The following is a 21,250-nucleotide window of genomic DNA, read 5'->3' on the forward strand; positions in this document are numbered from 1 at the left end:
CTCAGTTCCCACCTCTGTCTCTTTCTGTTTTATTGTTTCCATTTATCTGATCTAAGCATAATTTCTGCTGACTGAAAGCAGACAGAGAAGAGAAGTATTCAGGGTCTTTACTGCAGTGCATTTACTAAAACCACATTTCGAAAACAGTCCACTCCAAGTTTCCATCCTACATTCAAATCCTTAGCTATAGGTTAAGGTTTGTATCAGCAAAATACTCTATCAGTGTCACCCTAAAGCTCCTGGGTACTTTTTAGGTACTCTTCCAGATGTTTTTATTTGTGTCGGTGCACAGATTTTGTCACCTCGATAACATTGCAACCATGCAAGACAGTCTAAAGCAGGGGTGTCCAAACTACGGCCTGGGGGGCCAAATGCGGCCCGCAAGCCATTTTGAATCTGCCCTCTGCAAGTTCTAAAAGTATAATGCAATATTGCCCACACATTACACTTCTGCTTCTCTTATATTGTACTTCTCAAATATATATGTTAAATAATATTAATGAGCCCAATTTAAAATAAATTCAGTCATTTGGAATTTAAAACATTTTCTAACAAATCTTAGTGGATAAAAAAAACTGATTTCTACAACCAGCTTGAAATGTAACCTTCATATTTACTCTTATTGTCAGCACTCTGAGGTTTCTGTTTTAAGGGATGAGCTGTGAAGAGAATAAATGAACCCCTAAAGAGAGACGGGATGTAGGCTGTTTTTTCCTTAAACCATTTGATTTGTTTTACTAACTTATAACTTAACTTATGAGGCAACATTCACCTCTATAAGTGGCCCAGCTCTGTATATTTTTCTGTATGTGGCCCTCTGTGAGAAAAGTTTGGACAGACCTGGTCTAAAGCTTTAAGACAGGTGTGGTGGTGTCCCTTCAGAAGATACCACCTGATACGGGAGCTGATAGGGGCAAACGCGTTATAGAGGCCCAAACATTTCCATTAGGAGAAATGAGCTGCAGATTCAGAAACGATGCAAATATAAAAAAAACAAATGTGCCAAAAGACACGCAACTGAAGAAACATCTACAACAACTTCCCGACACGTGTACACCTTTGCACAAACGAAACGCGGCAAGAAGCTTAAAACACAACGGAAACAGGGGGACACTAAAGAGTGACGCACACATCCGGGACCGGAGCGCTTGGTGACATTTGGGGATTATGAAGTGGGCCAACTGTTACTGTTGTTGGAAAGTTACCCTAAATGTTTCATCGCCTTATTTTCAAAATGTGATCACATGACTCCTTCCGATAGTATTGTAGATGTGCTGTAAGCTAGCTAGCTAAAGCAGCTAACATAGTCATTGTAAATAAATTGACAAAACTCTTAAAAAAACATGAAGCACGCTAACACTGCTAACACTGCTAACGCTGCTAACACTGCTAACGCTGATAACGCTGCTAACACTGATAACGCTGCTAACGCTGCTAACGCTGATAACGCTGCTAACACTGCTAACGCTGATAACGCTGCTAACGCTGATAACGCTGCTAACACTGCTAACGCTGATAACACTGCTAACGCTGCTAACGCTGATAACACTGCTAACACTGCTAACGCTGATAACGCTGCTAACGCTGATAACGCTGCTAACACTGCTAACGCTGCTAACACTGATAACGCTGCTAACATGAGTTGGTGCTGTGTGCGTCACTTTTTGGGCTCCCTGTTTCAGTCGTGTTTTTTTTTTAATGTGTATTGTTTTTGAAGCCGCAGATGTTTCTCCTGATGGAAGTCTTTTTGGCCGTTGTGTTTGCACCTGTCGGCCACCGTACCTTATCTGTGGTAGTAAAAATGACCGTAATTACCTCTGAGATGTAGAGAGAGGTAGAATAAATGGAGAATACCTTTAGCCTCTGCTGATACAACAGATCAGATAAACGGAGACAATAACGAGCTGCAGAAAGAGACAGAGGTGGGAACTGAGTCTGAAGCATCATCACACACACACACACACACACACACACACACACACACACACACACACACACACACACACACACACACACACACACACATACACTAATTGAAACACGCCCCCTCTCTCCTCTGGGACCTGTTACTGTCTGATTGGCTCAGATGTTTATCAGTGGTCGGCTCCACGCCCACTCATCATTGGCTTGTTACAGTGACAGGCCCCGCCCCCTCCTGGCAGACTGAACTGTGGGAAAAATCTCCCTCAGTACCATAACGGGATGATAATCTTCTTGATGTATGGTGTGGTCTTTGAAAGGAAACGTCTTGAAAAAGTTAACTCTGTCTCTGTCTCTATTTTTGGGAAACTAAAAACAGCCTTTTCAAAGATTTTAGAAATATTCTTTTATTACTGACACAACCCAGAGGTGGGAGGAGTACTCAGATCTTGTACTGGAGTGAAAGTAGAAGTACTCAGATCTTGAGTAAAGTAGAAGTACTCAGAACTTGAGTAAAAATAGAAGTACTCAGATCTTGTACTTGAGTAAAAGTAGAAGTACTCAGATCTTGTACTTGAGTAAAAGTAGAAGTACTCAGATCTTGCACTTGAGTAAAAGAAGAAGTACTCAGATCTTGTACTTGAGTAAAGTAGAAGTACTCAGATCTTGTACTTGAGTAAAAGTAGAAGTACTCAGATCTTGTACTTGAGTAAAAGTAGAAGTACTCAGATCTTGTTCTTGAGTAAAAATAGAAGTACTCAGATCTTGTACTTGAGTAAAAGTAGAAGTACTCAGATCTTGTACTTGAGTAAAGTAGAAGTACTCAGATCTTGTACTTGAGTAAAAGTAGAAGTACTCAGATCTTGTACTTGAGTAAAGTAGAAGTACTCAGGTCTTGTACTTGAGTAAAGTAGAAGTACTCAGATCTTGTACTTGAGTAAAGCAGAAGTACTCAGGTCTTGTACTTGAGTAAAGTAGAAGTACTCAGGTCTTGTACTTGAGTAAAGTAGAAGTACCAGAGTGTAGGAATACTCTGTCACAGTAAAAGTATTCTAAATGTTCCTCCAGTGAAAGTAGAAAGTACTCTCCTCTAAATGTACTTAAAGTAGCGACAGTAAAAGTAGTCATTGTCTGATTGGTCCATTTCAGAATAATATCTCTGATATGTTTTATAATGATTGATCATTAAAGTGTTCTCAGAGCTGGTAAAGGTGCAGCTAGTTTGAATGGCTTTGTATACTGCAGGGTAGCTGCTGGATTTACTGCAGGTGAACTAATGTCTGATTTAAGGGAGATTATATTAACCATCAATAATCCTAATCTGCCTAGCAACTAAATTAATGTAGTAGAGTAAAAGTACACCATTTACATCTGAGTTAAATGATTAAATTTGACTTTTCTTTCAATTTCATGTCAAACTTTTTCTAATTCAGTTATTTGATTAGCTAACAAGTTTCTTATTCCTGTTTCTTGGTGTCCAGGATTTGGTTTTGTTTATTTAATACCCTGCTATACTGTAAATATGGTATCTACCTCATTGTACTTTCAATTAAACTAAACATTGAATAAATGAATGCATCATTAAACATCCACAATTATAAAAGATTCTTACATCACAAAAAGTGTCATTTTTAATAAATATTTATTAACTGTTATTTTTACAGAGACATTTTGCATCACAGATGAAAATAATCACACCTAATAAAAGATTTTACAAAAGCGTTAAAACAATAAAAGCACCAAAAGTTCCTTTCACAATAAAAGAAACTCAGTCTGGTTGGTGATTATTCTGCTGAGTCAGCAGAGCTTCTTCTTCTTCTGACAGCATTTCTTTATAACAGAACAATATACAACATGTTCATAACACCTACTCTAATAATTCATTAACACTAATGTGAATATCACATGAACTCTCAGTCCAATACAACAATATGTGTTTTTAAAGGACTGCTCCACTGTTTCAATGAATACTTCATCATCTTTGTTTCACCTTCTCCAGGTCCACGGGCGTCCGGTGGCCCCTGGGAACAGACATGCACCACCTCTCCCACATAGGAGCACAACACACAGACTCAAATTGTCACAAATAATATATTTTGAGTCATATCGAGTCTCTTTGTGGTCATTTTGCACCAATGTTTAGTCTTTGCAGACATTTAGCATCTCTTGGTGATCCTATTCTGCACCTTTGCAGTCATTCTGCATGCAGTGTGGATCATTTTTTATCCATTTAGTCATTTTTAAAACCTATTTCTAGTCTTTTTTGCATCTATTTTTGAGTCATTTTGCATTCATTTGTAGTTCTATTGTTGAGTTTTGCATCCCTCTAATTGTTTTGCAACTCTTTGGAGTCACTTTGCATTCGTCTTAAGATGGTTTTGCAGCAGGTAGTCATAGCGTTCGCTTTATGCATCTGTTTTGCTGTTTTTTGTAGTATTTTTGTGTGTCTTCGTAGTAATTTCAAGTCTCTTCCTCTCTTTGAGTGTCATTTTGCAGGTGGAGTCCAGTGGGAGCTCAGACACTTTCAGCCCCCAGTAGACCCGCGTATTACTCCACCCATGGCTGGAGGAACTGCAGAAGCTCTCCACAGTCATGCTCCTCCATCAGACCGTCTGCAGAGCTCCCACAGCTGGAGTCCGGAGACGACGCCTCCTGCAGCTCGTCGTCCTGATCCACACTGCCCGACCGGCCCCTGGGGGCCACGGTGAGGCCGTCCTGCTCCATCACCACCTGCTCCAGGAAGCTGATGTAGCGCAGGGCGAGGCGCAGGATCTCGTTCTTGCTGAGCTTCCTGTCGGGGGGGTGGGTTGGGATGAGGCTCCGCAGGTCGCTGAACGCTCCGTTAACGTTCTGCTGCCGCCAACGCTCCCGACTGTTGGTGCTGACCTGACGGGGGAGAGAGCCTGTGGGGGGGAGAGAAGGGAAGTCAGCTGGAGGCAAGAGGTCTGAAGAGGCAGGAACTAACATTTCTAGATTTTCTGGATGATCACAGATCATTAATTAATTAATTAATTAATTAATTAATCAGATGTGTTCTGGTTGTAAACTCACCGGCACTCATGTATGAAGTTGTTCTTTGTTTCATCCTGATGCTTTGGTCTGGGTCACTGCTGAGAGAAACACAGAGAGGGTTTGAAGTTAGAAACACACTTTAAAACTCATGCTCTTAACACCAAAAGCAAACCTACTACTGGCTGATTCACTGAGAAAGTGTTCCTTTTTTCCATTATATTGAGCTCAGAGTAGGATACTGTAATTAAAGTTTTGAGTGTAAAAAGATATGAAATATAATTACACATAACCTTATTAAAAGAAGAGTAACCTAGTTTACAAAACAGGCATAACAAATAAAACAATTCACGTCAAAAACAACTATTTCTGTGTCTGTCTCACCTGTTGAAGGTGTGGATGTCTCGTCTAGTCAGCGGAGGTCGGCAGGATGATCCGGGTTTGGCTCGGTTTTTCCGGGTCAGCAGTCAGAAGAGGGTCCGGTGTCTCTCTGGAGCCTCAGGTCCTTCTGTGTCCTCTGCTCTTCTCCTCGTCTGTTTTATACTCAGCGTCCCGCGTCCCTCTCTGCGTGTCGTGATGCATCGTTTCCATAGAGACGCCATTAATAAAGACAGTCCCATTAACCCCAGACAGACCCGGGGGTCCCAGGAAGCAGCACCCCAGGGACCTGCAGGAGCCAGGGGCCGCCTCTCCCCCGCCCCCACTCCCGCTAAAGGAGTCGTGTTTTCCGGCGTCTCATCCTCCGTCACGACCTGGAGCTCTGGGTGGTTGTCGCCCCAGCACACCCCCCTTTTTCACTACCTGCTGTAGGTCTTTTTATCTGGGACAATTCATGTTCGAAAATTCCCACCAGCAGTAAAAAAAAGAAGGGTGAAAGTCTCCGATACAAATAAATACGTTACCATGTGCATCTCTGCCAGCAAGGCCCCGAAATATATATCTAAATACTTAATATATATCTGGTAAAGCTACTCAGCTTTTTCCTACTTCCTAATCTCCTTTTTTCAACAGCCAATACTACGGTGGCCGAAAAGTGCCAATTATATAGGTGTGGAAATGATCATTTTGGCCACTGTAAGCTTTTTACTGTAATGACCTTTTACTTTTTCCATTGTCTACTACTTTGTTCTTCAATTAATACATTTCAAAGGCACATTCTTTTATTGGAGTACTTTATTTTACAGATTTAGGTTATGGATAGATAGTATAATCAATGTCCAAAGGATGAAAAGTCATGAAATGTCTCATTTTATGTTGAGAAATATGAAAATGTGATAGTATAGTGTCTCAAAAAATGTCATAGTACAGTATGTCGAAAAAGGTCCTAGAATAGACTGTATTAACAAGATGATATGTCAAAGAATTCAGGGTGTAGTATGTGGAAAGAATATAATAAAAGGTAATAATTTAATGTAGAAATATCATGAAAAAAGTCATGTGATAGTATATTTAAATTCATAGTATTTCAAAATACATTAAAAAGACGATATCATAGTTGGTTGAAAAACGAGTTTTTTTGTGTCTATTTTTTTGGTTTGCATCTGGTTGATCATTAAGTGTGTATTTCTGGTCCTTTTTCTTTTCTTTGGTAAGTATTTTGTAAGTTACACATTGTGCCCCTGAGCCTGTGTCCTGAAGCCCGATCAGTAATCCATCCCTGCTTCATTTCTTAGGTTTGTTGCCTAAAAAAGGAGTTAAAATATCAGAACTATTTCCCTGTGAGAATGATGTGGTGGCTCCCCCTGCTGGCTGCAGGACACACTGCACGCAGGGAGTCTGAATATTACCAAAGTATTAGTATTAGTACACACACATTTACACACACATTTATATCTTGACATTGTCGAGCCCTAGTGCAGCAACACATGCACTTTGACATTTCTTTGTTTTACGAGGCCCAATGAGCCACAAACTGGATGACCAAACAAACAAACAAACAAACAACAAACAAACAAACAAACACAATCTTTATATATTATTTTATGTTACACAAATAATCAGTTGCTTGTGTGCCTGCAGGTGGAGTCTGAATATAAATCTGAAGCAAGAAAACAAACATTATGTAGATCTTTCGGGACCTGAGTGTTTAAAAACTCACAACAAAATGATATTTTAATAGTTGTATTCGTCTCATTCCCGTTGTATGTTATTCCTAAATGAGGAATATAATGTCTGTCATTCAGCACATGTGAATCTTAGACTTTATACAGGCATTGTGAAAAGATTCTATTACTTTTATTATGTTTATATGAAAAGATGGTCAGTGAGATGAAGACTCTGCCAAAGGTTGAAATGGAAGAAACAGTCTCAATTTGAAAATGATGTCAACATATTTGGATATATTTTCTTTCAGTCCATCAGTAAGTACAATTATTTAAAGATCATGGTTGGATGGAGGTTGAGATTTAAGGACTGTTTCTCAGTAAAGGTTGTTTTTTATTATTATGAATAAAGATATTTACATGTTGGTTACTTTTAGACGACAGTGAGGTTGTAGTGATTGGTGCAGACCAGCAGGTGTCAGTGTCACTCTACAGATCAAACATCTGGAGTTTGTTATGAATGATGGTTTAAAAATATGGAGGATTAAAGTTGCCATAAATAAATGAATAAATGACTCAATAAATTCATGAATAGTTCATTCAATGTACCTAATAAATAATAAAGTAACTTTGCACATTTTTTCCAAACCTTATTTCACATCTTTTCTACAATCTATATCTTTTAACATTTTAAATATATTTATGTATAATTTTGCATTTCCCCATCATTTTTTTTCAGTGTTATTTTCTTTATGCGTTATTCTTATGCACCTTCCATACTACATCTTTCGTTGTGTATTTCCTTAAACATAACGTTAACTTTTTTATTAAGTATTTTGTTTAATTATTTTGGCTCGATCTAAACAAGACTGAATTGCTCTACATCCCACGTAAGGATTCTCCTATCCATGACCTTTCTATTAAAATTGGCACCTCCGCTGTTCCCCCCACTCACCCTGGACGACCAACTGTCCTCCATTTCTAACGTCACTCCTGCAGATACCCTGTTCAACATCAGGAGGAAACGTCCCCTACTGACACAGAAGGCTCCTGTCATCTCACACTACTGCAACTCCCTCCTGGTTTGTCTATCTGCCAGTACCATCCGACCTCTATAGCTAATTCAAAATGCAGCAGCCTGACTGCCGGTCTTCAACATCCCCAGGTTCTCCCACACTACACCTCTCCTTCGCCCCCTTCAGTGGCTGCCAGTTGCTTCCAGAATTAGCTCCAAGACACTTGTACTGGCATACCATGCTGGAAAGGAATCTGGTCCATCCTACATCCAAGACAATTGTGTTGTTTGTCTCTGCAGGACTAAAACTGGACAAAGAACAACATTTATTTTTAGTGGAACATTGTTTTATTGGTGATTTTATCAAACACAGATTCATACACTTCTTAACATTTTCTGTCTGAAATTATCTTCAAAGTAAATTCAGTAAATGTATTTAAATTTTTTCTGCTCATGCAGCGCAGAAGAAAATGTCCTGAAGAGGCCCGATGACCTCTGACCCCCTCGTTACCTCTTTAGCCAATCAGATGAATGCATTCTTTTACATGACTTTATAAGCATCCAATAAGAAAATATACAAAAACAGATTTTTTTGTCTTTCAGAGAATAGAATATGCAGACACTTTGATGTAGAAAAACATTTCCTTTTCAGAGACACTGTAAACCAGACAACAGAGAGGTCTCACCCCCACTCATAAAACCACCTTCAGAACTTTTTTCGGTAGTTTTTCTTTCCTGCAGTTTCTTAAACATCTCTTACGCCACGAATAAACGGATTCCATCCACACGAAAAGGACGATGAACCGGAAAAAACCCACCAAAAACCTTTATTCATCAACAGAACCAGAAAGCACAGGACTACAAAGACCAGAATGCATTGTGATGCAAGCAGGAACAAAGAGTAAAACAACAACAACGGCAACAACAACAACAAACATCCGACTGATTCCTTCATTGAATTCATATCTTATATGAATTTTGTCCTGCGTTTTTTAAAAACTGAAAAATGGCACAAAAATGTAAAATAAAAACTTGAAATTTCACTTTTTTTTCTACCAAACAGAAAGAAACAAAGTCAGTTTTTTTTCTGTCGGTCATCCATCACAGTGCGTTCGTTTTATATACTGTATATACTGCATTTCCCAGCATGCCCCTGCTCATCCACAAACACAAGGACACACTTTTCCCCCATCAATGAAGATGGAGGGACGGTATGAAGAGATGAAGAGAAAAAACAAAACGCGTCCTCTCGTCCACACGGTGTTGCTGCCTCCCAGAAACCAAGTCATTGAGTCACAAAAAATTCAGCACCAGTGGGGGAAAGGCCATTTTTGATTGGTTCAATTGAGTTTTGCGCTTGACATTCGTTTTTATTTATTTTTTACCACAAAACGACACAAGTTCGGAAAAAAAATGGATGACTCCTTCACCAGATATAGCCCCGCCCCCTTTTGGCAGAAGTAGGCGGGGCCACAATGACACCTGTAGCTGCTGTATGACCTGCTAATAGAAAAGTTTAACAATAGTCTTTGGCAGATTTACAGAAATAAAAGGCCGTCTGCTGCTGAAGGTGGGCAAGAGACATAATGAAAACGATTGACAAAAGTCTTTTTTGTTTTCTTATGTTCAACACTGAAGGCGATTACTGTCACAGAAATGAGCCACAATGTCCGAAATGATCAGAGAATGTATCAGACACTTTAGATTCAGGGTGAATATGTCCTTGTTGATGCATGTAGCCTATATATTTGTATACAAAATCTTGTAACATTAAGTTATGTTAGCTTTTCATAGCTACGTTAGCATCAGTCTTTGAAGCTGGTTAGCTCATTAGGTTCTCTGAAGCGACTTAAGCTCTTAGCTTATTCCTTAGCTCATCCTGTATGTCTTTGAAGTTAAGTTAGCTGATTCCTTATGTTTGTGAATCTTTGTTAGCTTGACCTGTATGTCTGTGAGGCTTCACTTTCTTGCCCATTATGTCTGTGAATCTACGTTAGCTCATCCGGTATGTCTGTGAATGTAAGTTAGCTTGCCCCTACGTCTTGAAAGATAAGTTAGCCTATCCCATATGTCTTTAAATCTACGTTAGCTGATCCCTGATGTCTGTGAATCCACGTTAGCTTGGCCTGTATGTCTGTGAAGCTATGATAGTTCATCCAGTGTGTCTGAATTTCCTTTAGCTTCTCCCATATGTCTGTGAGGTTACATTAGATCCCCCCCCATTTGTCTTTTAGCCTAAGTTATCTAGGTTGTCTCTGAACCTATGTTAGCATGTCTTGTGCGTCTGTGATGCAACACCAGCATGTCCTGTATGTCAGTGAAGCTACGTTAGCCTTCCCTAAGATTCTACGTCAGCCCATTCCGTATGTCTGAGAATCTATGTTAACGCCACCCATATTTCTGTGAAGCTACGTTGGCTTGTCCTGTATGTCTGTAAAGCTACAGCAGCGCGTGGTGCGGGTCTGTGCGGCTACGCTTGTCCGGCACTTCTTTAAAGCTACATAAGCTCGCTTTCCCTCTGTGAGACTATGTTAGCTCTTCCCCCACTATGAAGCTACAAAAGCTTGACCCATTGGCCTGAAGCTACATTAGCCTGACAAGAAGTTCTGTAAACGTACATTAGCTCAAAAAGTTAGTTATTCAGATCTCTGTGAGAAGTGTTCTCCCATGCCGCCAATGACATCCCAACACGTTGGTTTCACCCTTTATGAAGAGTTAAAGGTATACTCTTGCTACATGACCTGCTGTGTTTGACAGTTGTGGCTGGTTTCTGTGACTGTAGTCATCAGTGCAAAGAGATAAACTGATGTAGGCTGCAGCAGAACAGAGAGCTGCCGGTGAACACTGCTCCGACTGAAGCTGAAGTCTTAGAGTTTCTTTATGCTGCTGCTGCTGATCTGTCTTTTGATGAAGCTGTGATGAAAATCCAAACGTGGTTAACAGCCTTTCTCTTCGGACTGAAACTGGACTCCACTGACCGCCATGTGTAATGGCCTAATTTCCCCTCGGGATGAATTAAATATTCTGATTTCAGGTAAATATTTGGTACAAATCTGTTTCTAATATTGTGTTTTGGGACTTTTTAATAAGTTGCCTTTATTTTTTTAAATGTTTTCGTGCATTTTATAAACAAATAATGCAGAAAATATTGTTAAGTCATTGTAATATATGTATTTTTGTATATACATTAGTATGCATTAATGTGAACATGGGAGTCAATGGAGTCTGGATATTGTCGGAGCAGAAACATCCATCACAGAGCAGCTCCTGGCTCCTCCCCCCAGTGACCTTGGCCTCCTCTGATTGGCCGAGCTACTGAGTTGCATTCAGGTGAAGGTCAGAGGTCAGGGAGAGGAGGGCGTGGCTGTATTAGTTTCCTGTCTCAGGTTTTTCTCCTCCGAGCGAAAGGGAGGACGGAGAGCAGTCCCACAGTAGGAGGAAGAGGAGCAGAGCAGGAGGTGCTATGAGGAGGCGAAGAGGAGGAGGAGGAGCAACATGGCGGGCAGCAGGGAGTTACCGGGCAGAACGAGGCTGCAGCCGCCGGTGGTGTCGTCCGTCAGGAAGGGCTCCGGAGACTCGTACACCGAGTCATCTGAAGGAGGCAGAAAAATAGTTATTATCAGAAGTTTGAATAAACAAAACAAACTGTTTCGTAAAAATGGAACTGTTTAGTATTGCGTAGAAGTCGGTAAAGTGGGAAATTAAGTTGGTATATAATAAAAAATGTCATGCATCGAGACTCACTGGTGGGTTTGACGTAGATTTTGAGCTTCAGACACGGTTTCCCAGCCAGGTTTGGATGAGGAGACGCTGCAGAGACAGGAAGTATTCACATGCTTTACTACAGTTAAAGTACAGTATAGCACACTGTTAGAATACTCTGTCACAGTAATTAGTCCTGCAATAAAAACTGCAAATGTATGCAAATATACACAGGAAAATATAGAAAACGTATAAGAATGGGACTGTGTTTCATTATTCGATTATTATAACTCATGTATGGATGCAGGATTTTGTGTAAAAACAAGGATTTACTAAATTAAATTGTCATATATAAATACAGAAAAGTAAAACGTGTCTTTAAAGAGGCCCTATTATGCTGTTGGAGTTTTTTCCCTTTCCTGTAGTGTGTCATATGTTTTGATGCATGTAAATGGTCTGCAAAGGCTTAAATCCCAAAGTTCCTCTCTCACCCAAACATTGAAGCGTGGAAACATGTCACAGTAGAGACAGTACATACAAATATGACCCTGAAAAGGAGCATAACAGGGCCCCTTCAAAAGAAAACACTCAAGTAAAACCTCAACAAAAAGTACAGTATGCGAAACATTTGGAGTTAATGGTCGTTAGTTAAACATTAGCCTGATGTTTCTTTGTTTTCTCTGCTGTAACTCAGAGAGCAGCAGCTGCTTGACCCTGACACACACACACACACACACACACACACACACACACACACACACACACACACACACACACACACACACACACACACACACACACACACACACACACACACACACACACACAGTCATTAAGTGTCATTTAAAACAAACTGCCAGTTTCGCTGCTGGGAGCTCTTTTGCTCCAAATGAGCCACAATTTAGGAAATATTTTCCAGGTTGGACGACAAATTATGTCTAGACAGAAACACACATGCACACGCACGCACACACACACACACACACACACACACACACACACACACACACACACACACACACACACACACACACACACACACACACACACACACACACACACACACACACACACACACACACACACACACACATAATGGCAGCAGCGTGTAATGCTGTGTTTCAAACCTATGAAATGTTGGTTATATTAGACCACATAAACATTTACTGAGCTCTGATGCTATTTTTGTACCTTTTTTAATCCCTTTTACACACATAAAGATTACGAGTGTGTGAGAGTGTGGTAGAAACCTGACGTAACACAAACAAAGGTGAAGCAGGAGACTTAGGGTAGAAAACCTGTCACCAAAAAGTAAGTTCTGTGAGCAGAGAACTTACTTTAATTGAATATAACCAGCTTTTCAAATGCTTTTCTGATCAACACTTCACAAGGTCTGGAAGCAGAGGGGAATGATTAGCCTGGCTCCATTAAAAGATAAGAACTCAGAGACTTTCAGAGTGTGTTTCACATGTTGTTGCACACTTTACATGTTGAGCAGGTGTGCAACAAAGGAGGGTGAGGGGGGATGGGGGTGGGGGTGTAATCGCCTTATTAAAACCAGAAGCTGTTTGTCCCTCAGTGATAATGATAATGCTTTTAGCACCACATGTTTAAAAGCCTGTAAGGACCACAAACACACAAACACACACACCATAATCTGTCTGATAAACACATAATTAAAGCTCTTATCAGCATGACGGGAAGAGGACACTGCTTGACTAAGTGACATTTGTGACGGAGGCCATCTGAGGTCAAGTGGAAGCAGCACATAGAGGGGGTCAAATCCAAGTTGAGGACACATTCCCTCCATGAACACACTTTCTAGGTTGGTTCTTAACCCATTAAAGAGGAGCAGTTGGCTTAAATAGTCACATTCAGCCTGAATTCACCTTATGATGTGTTAATGGTAAATCAAAAGCACACTCTGCCCTCCACAAACCCAAAATAAACAGTGTATTCACTGATGTAGTAATACTTAGTGTGTACTCACAGGTGTAGTAGTACTCGTATCCCAGCCTGAACTCAAAGCCCAGGCTAAAGGAAGTGAAGACATGTAGTACTCAGTGTGTGTACTCACCTAATATGTAGTAGTACTTGGTGTGTGTATTATTAATCAGTGTGTGGTACTCACAGATGAAGTAGTACTCACAGATGAAGTAGTACTTGGTGTGTGTATTAGTAATCAGTGTGTGGTACTCACAGATGAAGTAGTACTCACAGATGAAGTAGTACTTGGTGTGTGTATTAGTAATCAGTGTGTAGTACTCACAGATGTAGTAGTACTTGGTGTGTGTATTATTAATCAGTGTGTAGTACTCACAGATGAAGTAGTACTCACAGATGAAGTAGTACTTGGTGTGTGTATTAGTAATCAGTGTGTAGTACTCACAGATGTAGTAGTACTTGGTGTGTGTATTAGTAATCAGTGTGTAGTACTCACAGATGTAGTAGTACTTGGTGTGTGTATTAGTAATCAGTGTGTAGTACTCACAGATGTAGTAGTACTTGGTGTGTGTATTAGTAATCAGTGTGTAGTACTCACAGATGTAGTAGTACTTGGTGTGTGTATTAGTAATCAGTGTGTAGTACTCACAGATGTAGTAGTACTCGTGTCCCGGCCTGAACTCGAAGCCCAGGCTGAAGGGCGTGAAGAGCTGGAACTTCTCGGAGAACTTGAGCGGTCCGTTGGGGCTCTGCGGCCGGTTGCACTCCCAGCGTTTGAAGCCCTTGCGGTGGTGATCGCAGGAGGTGTATCCGTCGTAGTTCACCATGTACAGGATGTAGTGCTCCATGCGGTCCGCCGGCTCCGGCCACTCGTAGTGCGGACAGTAGATGTCCAGGTAGTCGTTGATCGCCACCTCAACCGTGTACTCTCCCCGGAAGAACCTGAGGAGGAGAAGGAATAATGTAATCTTTAATTTATTAATTTAGTGTTTCCTGTTTAATACCGCTGAGTTGTATGGAGGTCTAAAGCTGCGATTATAATACAAACAATTAATAAATGACTAAATAAATAAATACATGCATGAATTACTCAAGGACTAAATAATTGCATATGTAAGTTAACAAAAAAAATTCAAAAATAAAATAACAAATACAAAATAAGGACATATACAAAACACGAATAAATAAATACATATATATGATTTATTTTGAGCCTCAGTTGCTGTTGCTAGGCAGTTAAAGCCAGTCAGAGGTAAACAAACACATAACTGTGATTGGATCTTCTTATTGAAATGCATCTTGGGAATCGTAGTTCGCATTATCTTTTTCATTTATTATTTCCACCGGCTTCTTGTACATGTTATCTTCTAAATAATATATCTTTTAATGTCCTTCCAACAGCACTTATTATTGTTTTACCACAAAATATGTATTTAAATAATGTATTACTAAATTCTAGGGTTCTGCTAAACACACCAAGAGCCTCTATTTGACTCCAACACATGGAAACCATTTATCTAAGCCTCTGCGTGCGTACGTGTGTGTGTGTGTGTGTGTGTGTGTGTGTGTGTGTGTGTTTGTGTGTCCTACAGACCCCCAAGGTTTCTATTAATCAAAGCTAACTGTTTATCAAAGATTTGTCGTGTTTACAGAATGGAGATCTGACTCACTTCCTGCCGGCTATGAAGTATTTCAACAGTAATCAAAGTAATTCTTTTTGAGTGAAGATTAGGACAAGTTGTTTCACAGTTCAGCTCAAGAAAGACGAAGAGACTTGGAGATACTGGACAAATATAAACACACACACACACACACACACACACACACACACACACACACACACACACACACACACACACACACACATACACACACACACACACACACACACACACACACACACACACACACACACACACACACACATACATACACATACATACATACACACACACAAACACACACAGCGTTCAAGTGAAATCACCAGGCTTGGGAAGTAACAGGATTACGTAATCAGGATACAAAAAAGGCAATAGTTTTCAAATTCATCTTGGAGTCGAGACACAGAAATAAAGTTTCCTGGGAGCAGAACTAGATTTGAAACCTGTCGAGTGAATCTGTAAAAAGTGTTTTTGTTTCTCACAGCTGCTCCGTCACACTGTTGCTGTAATTTACATAATTTAATTGAGCTCAAACACAGATTCTGTCACGCAAACCTCCTTATTATTACAAACGATCGCCATCCCAACGATCGATCCGGGGAAAACAAACTAATCAAACTTCCTGTGTCTCTGAATATTCATGTCAGAACAACAATCAACACTGGAGTTAAAGTCCAATCAACAGAGCTAATTTAGATTCTGGTAATTAGGTTTAAAACTGATTTACTGCCTCACGGTGCTTCCTGATTGGCTGATCAATCCGGGTTTAATCACAACTCGTTTAAAATTCAGCTTTCATTTAACAAAATAAAGGTTTAATTTACATGTTTGACAAGTGTGTGTGTGTGTGTGTGTGTGTTTAAAGCCCATGCAATTAAACTGATCCGTCACAAAGTAAAACATCTAGGTCAGTACTTGTCACACACTCCTCTCTTATTAGTGTTTGGGCTCTAAATCAGTTCAGTCAGTAGGGGGCGCTCTCTCAGAATACTTTGGGGAGGGGCATTTGTCCTGCTTCTCACTGCAAAGAGTGCTTTGAGTGCCTTTCCCCCTCATTTTGCCTAAAATAAATACCTGCAGACACTACTCAGGGCTGAATAAGTGAATAAAAGTATCTGAACACTGTAGTGTTATATTTTTACTGCACACTGATTACTGTTTTAAATTAAAGCTCATCTTTGTCTGAATTTCAGGTTATTTTTATGCTTTTCGCTGTACATGTTTTTGCATATTTGATGAAATATTTTGCATATTTATGCACTAAGATACAACTTCAGAAAACGGCATTTTAATTCTGATAAATTGGAATAATATTCTTGTATTACTGTTGCATATTTCTAAGGTATTCTTCATAATTTTGTTGCATTTATCGTCCTTTTTTCTTATTAAGTATGACAGTCACCAAAAAAACAAACTTAATATTCCTTTTATGTGAAAACCAACTTGACATTTGAACCATATATTGATTATTATAGCATAATTATGTCTTATATTTTAGTTTATTTAATAAGAATGTCTTTTATACAAGATCTGATAAATGGACAGGACTATGAACTTCTGCAGTTCCTTGAAAATCCAGCAAACCTTTTGTTTCTGCACTTTAGGATTAGCCCTAACTTCTGTTTAATGTAATTGTTATAGCTTGTCTTAAACATTCTTTGGTGAGAACTCTGTCTTACATCACTGTGATGCTATGCACAGATTAAAGTTTCTGGACGTCGACTTTGCTATGTTGTTCGAGTTTGGTAATAAATAAACGAATCTTCCCCTACAGCCTCTTCCGTCTTTATTTTTAGCCGAGCTTCCTGAAAGCGTCACGTCGGATGAACAAAGCAGTTATTTTTGGCCCTAATGGAGCTCCGTATAATTGAGTTTTCCTAATGATTGAAAACACTTTAAGTTTCCCTTCAGAGTCTGCTGAATCACGGCGATGATTATTCCCGTGTGACCTGAACGCAGCATCGGGGCGCGGTCCTGATGGAGGTCGATCAGCTGGAAACATCCTGCTGAGCGAGGACTTTCTCCTCCGCCGCGCCCTCTCCATCTCCGCTAACACCATTAGCAAAGTGCACGCTAACCGAGTTAGCTGAAGGATAGGGTGACGCTGACAGGCGGTGCGTTCACTGAACTCTGGACCCTTTAGCGCTCACATCATCACTCATCACTGTAATGGAGAGAGGCGCTGTGTCTTTCACAGCTGGCCGAGGGACCACCGGGTTCACCATCAGCTTCATCGTCATTATCAGCCATCATCTTCATCTTAATTACATACCATCATCTTCCTCTATTTCTTTATCAGTTGTACCTACTGTATCTTCTTCCCTTCGTACATTCTGCCTTCACAACCTTCCTTTCTCCCTTCCTTCCTTCACTAATTATTGTATCCTTACATCCCTTCCTTCCGTCTTCTATCCTTCTTGCCTCTCCTGTACTTCCTTCAGAACTTCCTCCCTTTACTTAATCCTCTTCTTCACCTCTTCCCTTCCCCTTCCTTTCTTAGTTCTTGGATCATCCCTTCCTTACCTTCTACTTTCTTCTTTTCACTCTTTTTAGTTTATTCCTACCATTTGTTCGCTTATTAGTTTGTACGTTCCTTTCCCTCCTTCCTTCCTTTCATCCATCTTCTCTTCCTTTATTCCATTCCTCATTTCGTTCCCTATATCCATTCTTCCTTCCTATCTTCATCCCCTCGTCCTTCCTACTTTTTCTTCTATTCTCTTCCTTCCCTTTACCCTTCCTTCCTTCCTTCCTTCCTTCCTTCCTTCCTTCCTTCCTTCCTTCCTTCCTTCCTTCCTTCCTTCCTTCCTTGTTAGGGTTTTTGCCCTTTTCTCTTTCTTCCCAACTTCCTTCCTTAACTTCATTTTTCTGGGAAACATCAGATGTTTTTCCTCTTTGTTGTCATCGTTGATTCAGCGACGGATGAATCTGATTGGCCGTCTCACAGACAGAATCTGAACAGGTGTCTCTCTGAAGGATTCTCACGTTTTCCCCAGACATGTTTTCCCCTAGTTATCCCGTAGCGTATCCTGCAGTGTGAATCTCTGAATATATCCCCCCCATCACATCTCCCAGCATGCCTCGCTGCTGTGATTTACGGTTTAATCTGCCCAGGTCTCTGAAGGTCGAAGGATTAGATCCCGGTCCGGTGATGACGGGGACGGGTCGAGGTCATCCGTCAGGAGGAGGCCTGACAGAAACATTGAAGGAGTGACCTGCTGATGGATTAAAGTTCAGACCTGCTCGGACACAATCTGCAGAAGGAGTAGCTGCGTTACACCTGGATCCATTGTGTTCATGTATGTTCAGATTCTATGTGTAATTCCGGTCATTTGGTTTGGCTTGTGAGAGGACGTAGGGTGTTTTAATCCATACAGGTTGTAAACACACTTAAGGCACTTTTGATTTGTTGAACCAAAAGGAGTCGGACCAAGCCATACATTATTCAGACTAAAAGGTATGGACCAAACCAGAGCAAAACTCCAGGTAACTCTGGACCAAACACGAAGCAACAGGTAAGAAAATATTTAACCAAACCAGGATTTAATGTAATACCAAACTAAAACCAAAACACCAACGAAAAACTGCAGCAATATATATAGCAGAATATTGGGCCAATCCAGGGGAGTAAACCAGGACTAAACACCAGAGAATGAAGGACTGAACCAAGGCTGAAAGCTGGACCAAATCAGGGCTTAAACGCAGAGATTATTGGAACAAACCAGGGCTAAATTATTGAACAAACCAGGGCTAATTATTGAACAAACCAGGGCTAAAACACCAGAGAATATTGGACCAAGTCAAGGCTAAAGCAGTGAATGTTGGGTAGACCAGGACTACAACACCACAGAATGCTGGACCAATCCAAGGCTGGATTCTGAAACAAACCAGGGCTAAAACACTGAATATTGGATCAAACCAGGGAGTTTTCTGGTCCAAACCAAGGCAATAGCCTGAGAAAAACAGGAGTTAAAAAACTGAAAATGCTGCATCAAACCAAGACTGAAACACCAGACACTATTGGACCAAACCAAGACTGAAACACCAGAAACTATTGGACCAAACCAAGACTGAAAAACCAGAAACTATTGGACCAAACCAAGACTGAAACGCCAGAAACTATTGGACCAAACCAAGACTGAAACGCCAGAAACTATTGGACCAAACCAAGACTGAAACGCCAGAAACTATTGGAACAAACCAACACTGAAACACCAGACACTATTGGACCAAACCAAGACTGAAAAACCAGAAACTATTGGACCAAACCAAGACTGAAACGCCAGAAACTATTGGACCAAACCAAGACTGAAACACCAGAAACTATTGGACCAAACCAAGACTGAAACGCCAGAAACTATTGGAACAAACCAACACTGAAACACCAGACACTATTGGACCAAACCAAGACTGAAAAACCAGAAACTATTGGACCAAACCAAGACTGAAACACCAGAAACTATTGGACCAAACCAAGACTGAAACACCAGAAACTATTGGAACAAACCAACACTGAAACACCAGACACTATTGGACCAAACCAAGACTGAAAAACCAGAAACTATTGGACCAAACCAAGACTGAAACACCAGACACTATTGGACCAAACCAAGACTGAAAAACCAGAAACTATTGGACCAAACCAAGACTGAAACACCAGACACTATTGGACCAAACCAAGACTGAAACACCAGAAACTATTGGAACAAACCAAGACTGAAACACCAGAAACTATTGGATCAAACCAAGACTGAAAAACCAGAAACTATTGGACCAAACCAAGACTGAAACACCAGAAACTATTGGACCAAACCAAGACTGAAACACCAGAAACTATTGGACCAAACCAAGACTGAAACACCAGAAACTATTGGACCAAACCAAGACTGAAACACTAGAAACTATTGGAACAAACCAAGACTGAAAAACCAGAAACTATTGGACCAAACCAAGACTGAAACACCAGAAACTATTGGACCAAACCAAGACTGAAACACCAGAAACTATTGGATCAAACCAAGACTGAAACACCAGAAACTATTGGACCAAACCAAGACTGAAAAACCAGAAACTATTGGACCAAACCAAGACTGAAACACCAGAAACTATTGGACCAAACCAAGACTGAAACACCAGAAACTATTGGACCAAACCAAGACTGAAACACCAGAAACTATTGGACCAAACCAAGACTGAAACACCAGAAACTATTGGATCAAACCAAGACTGAAACACCAGAAACTATTGGACCAAACCAAGACTGAAAAACCCGAAACTATTGGACCAAACCAAGACTGAAACACCAGAAACTATTGGACCAAACCAAGACTGAAACACCAGAAACTATTGGAACAAACCAAGACTGAAAAACCAGAAACTATTGGATCAAACCAAGACTGAAAAACCAGAAACTATTGGACCAAACCAAGACTGAAACACCAGAAACTATTGGACCAAACCAAGACTGAAACACCAGAAACTATTGGACCAAACCAAGACTGAAACACCAGAAACTATTGGACCAAACCAAGACTGAAACACTAGAAACTATTGGAACAAACCAAGACTGAAAAACCAGAAACTATTGGACCAAACCAAGACTGAAACACCAGAAACTATTGGACCAAACCAAGACTGAAACACCAGAAACTATTGGATCAAACCAAGACTGAAACACCAGAAACTATTGGACCAAACCAAGACTGAAAAACCAGAAACTATTGGACCAAACCAAGACTGAAACACCAGAAACTATTGGACCAAACCAAGACTGAAACACCAGAAACTATTGGACCAAACCAAGACTGAAACACCAGAAACTATTGGACCAAACCAAGACTGAAACACCAGAAACTATTGGATCAAACCAAGACTGAAACACCAGACACTATTGGACCAAACCAAGACTGAAACACCAGAAACTATTGGACCAAACCAAGACTGAAAAACCCGAAACTATT

The 21,250-nt window shown here is 40.4% G+C and overlaps 2 protein-coding genes across 2 annotated transcripts in view; both read right to left on the reverse strand.

Annotated features, from left to right (window-relative positions):
• Positions 1-4,467: 4,467 nt before the first annotated feature.
• Positions 4,468-4,981, reverse strand: LOC134869166 (T-cell acute lymphocytic leukemia protein 1 homolog). Its single transcript, XM_063890617.1, has 2 exons — positions 4,972-4,981; positions 4,468-4,823 (listed from the first exon to the last, which is right to left on the reverse strand). Exons 1-2 carry the CDS (start codon positions 4,979-4,981, stop codon positions 4,468-4,470), a joined length of 366 nt encoding a protein of 121 aa, XP_063746687.1.
• Positions 4,982-8,311: 3,330 nt separating this feature from the next.
• LOC134869111 (ephrin-A2-like) overlaps positions 8,312-21,250 on the reverse strand; it is an 83,082-nt gene continuing 70,143 nt past the window's right edge. The window contains exons 2-4 of the mRNA XM_063890540.1: positions 14,282-14,574; positions 11,731-11,796; positions 8,312-11,578 (exon numbers count right to left, since the gene is read on the reverse strand). Coding sequence (XP_063746610.1) covers positions 11,448-11,578; positions 11,731-11,796; positions 14,282-14,574 — 490 coding nt within the window. The 3' untranslated portion in view covers positions 8,312-11,447. The remainder of the gene's footprint in view (positions 11,579-11,730; positions 11,797-14,281; positions 14,575-21,250) is intronic.

Source organism: Eleginops maclovinus, chromosome 9 (genome assembly GCF_036324505.1).
Source record: "Eleginops maclovinus isolate JMC-PN-2008 ecotype Puerto Natales chromosome 9, JC_Emac_rtc_rv5, whole genome shotgun sequence".
NCBI lineage: Eukaryota > Metazoa > Chordata > Actinopteri > Perciformes > Eleginopidae > Eleginops > Eleginops maclovinus.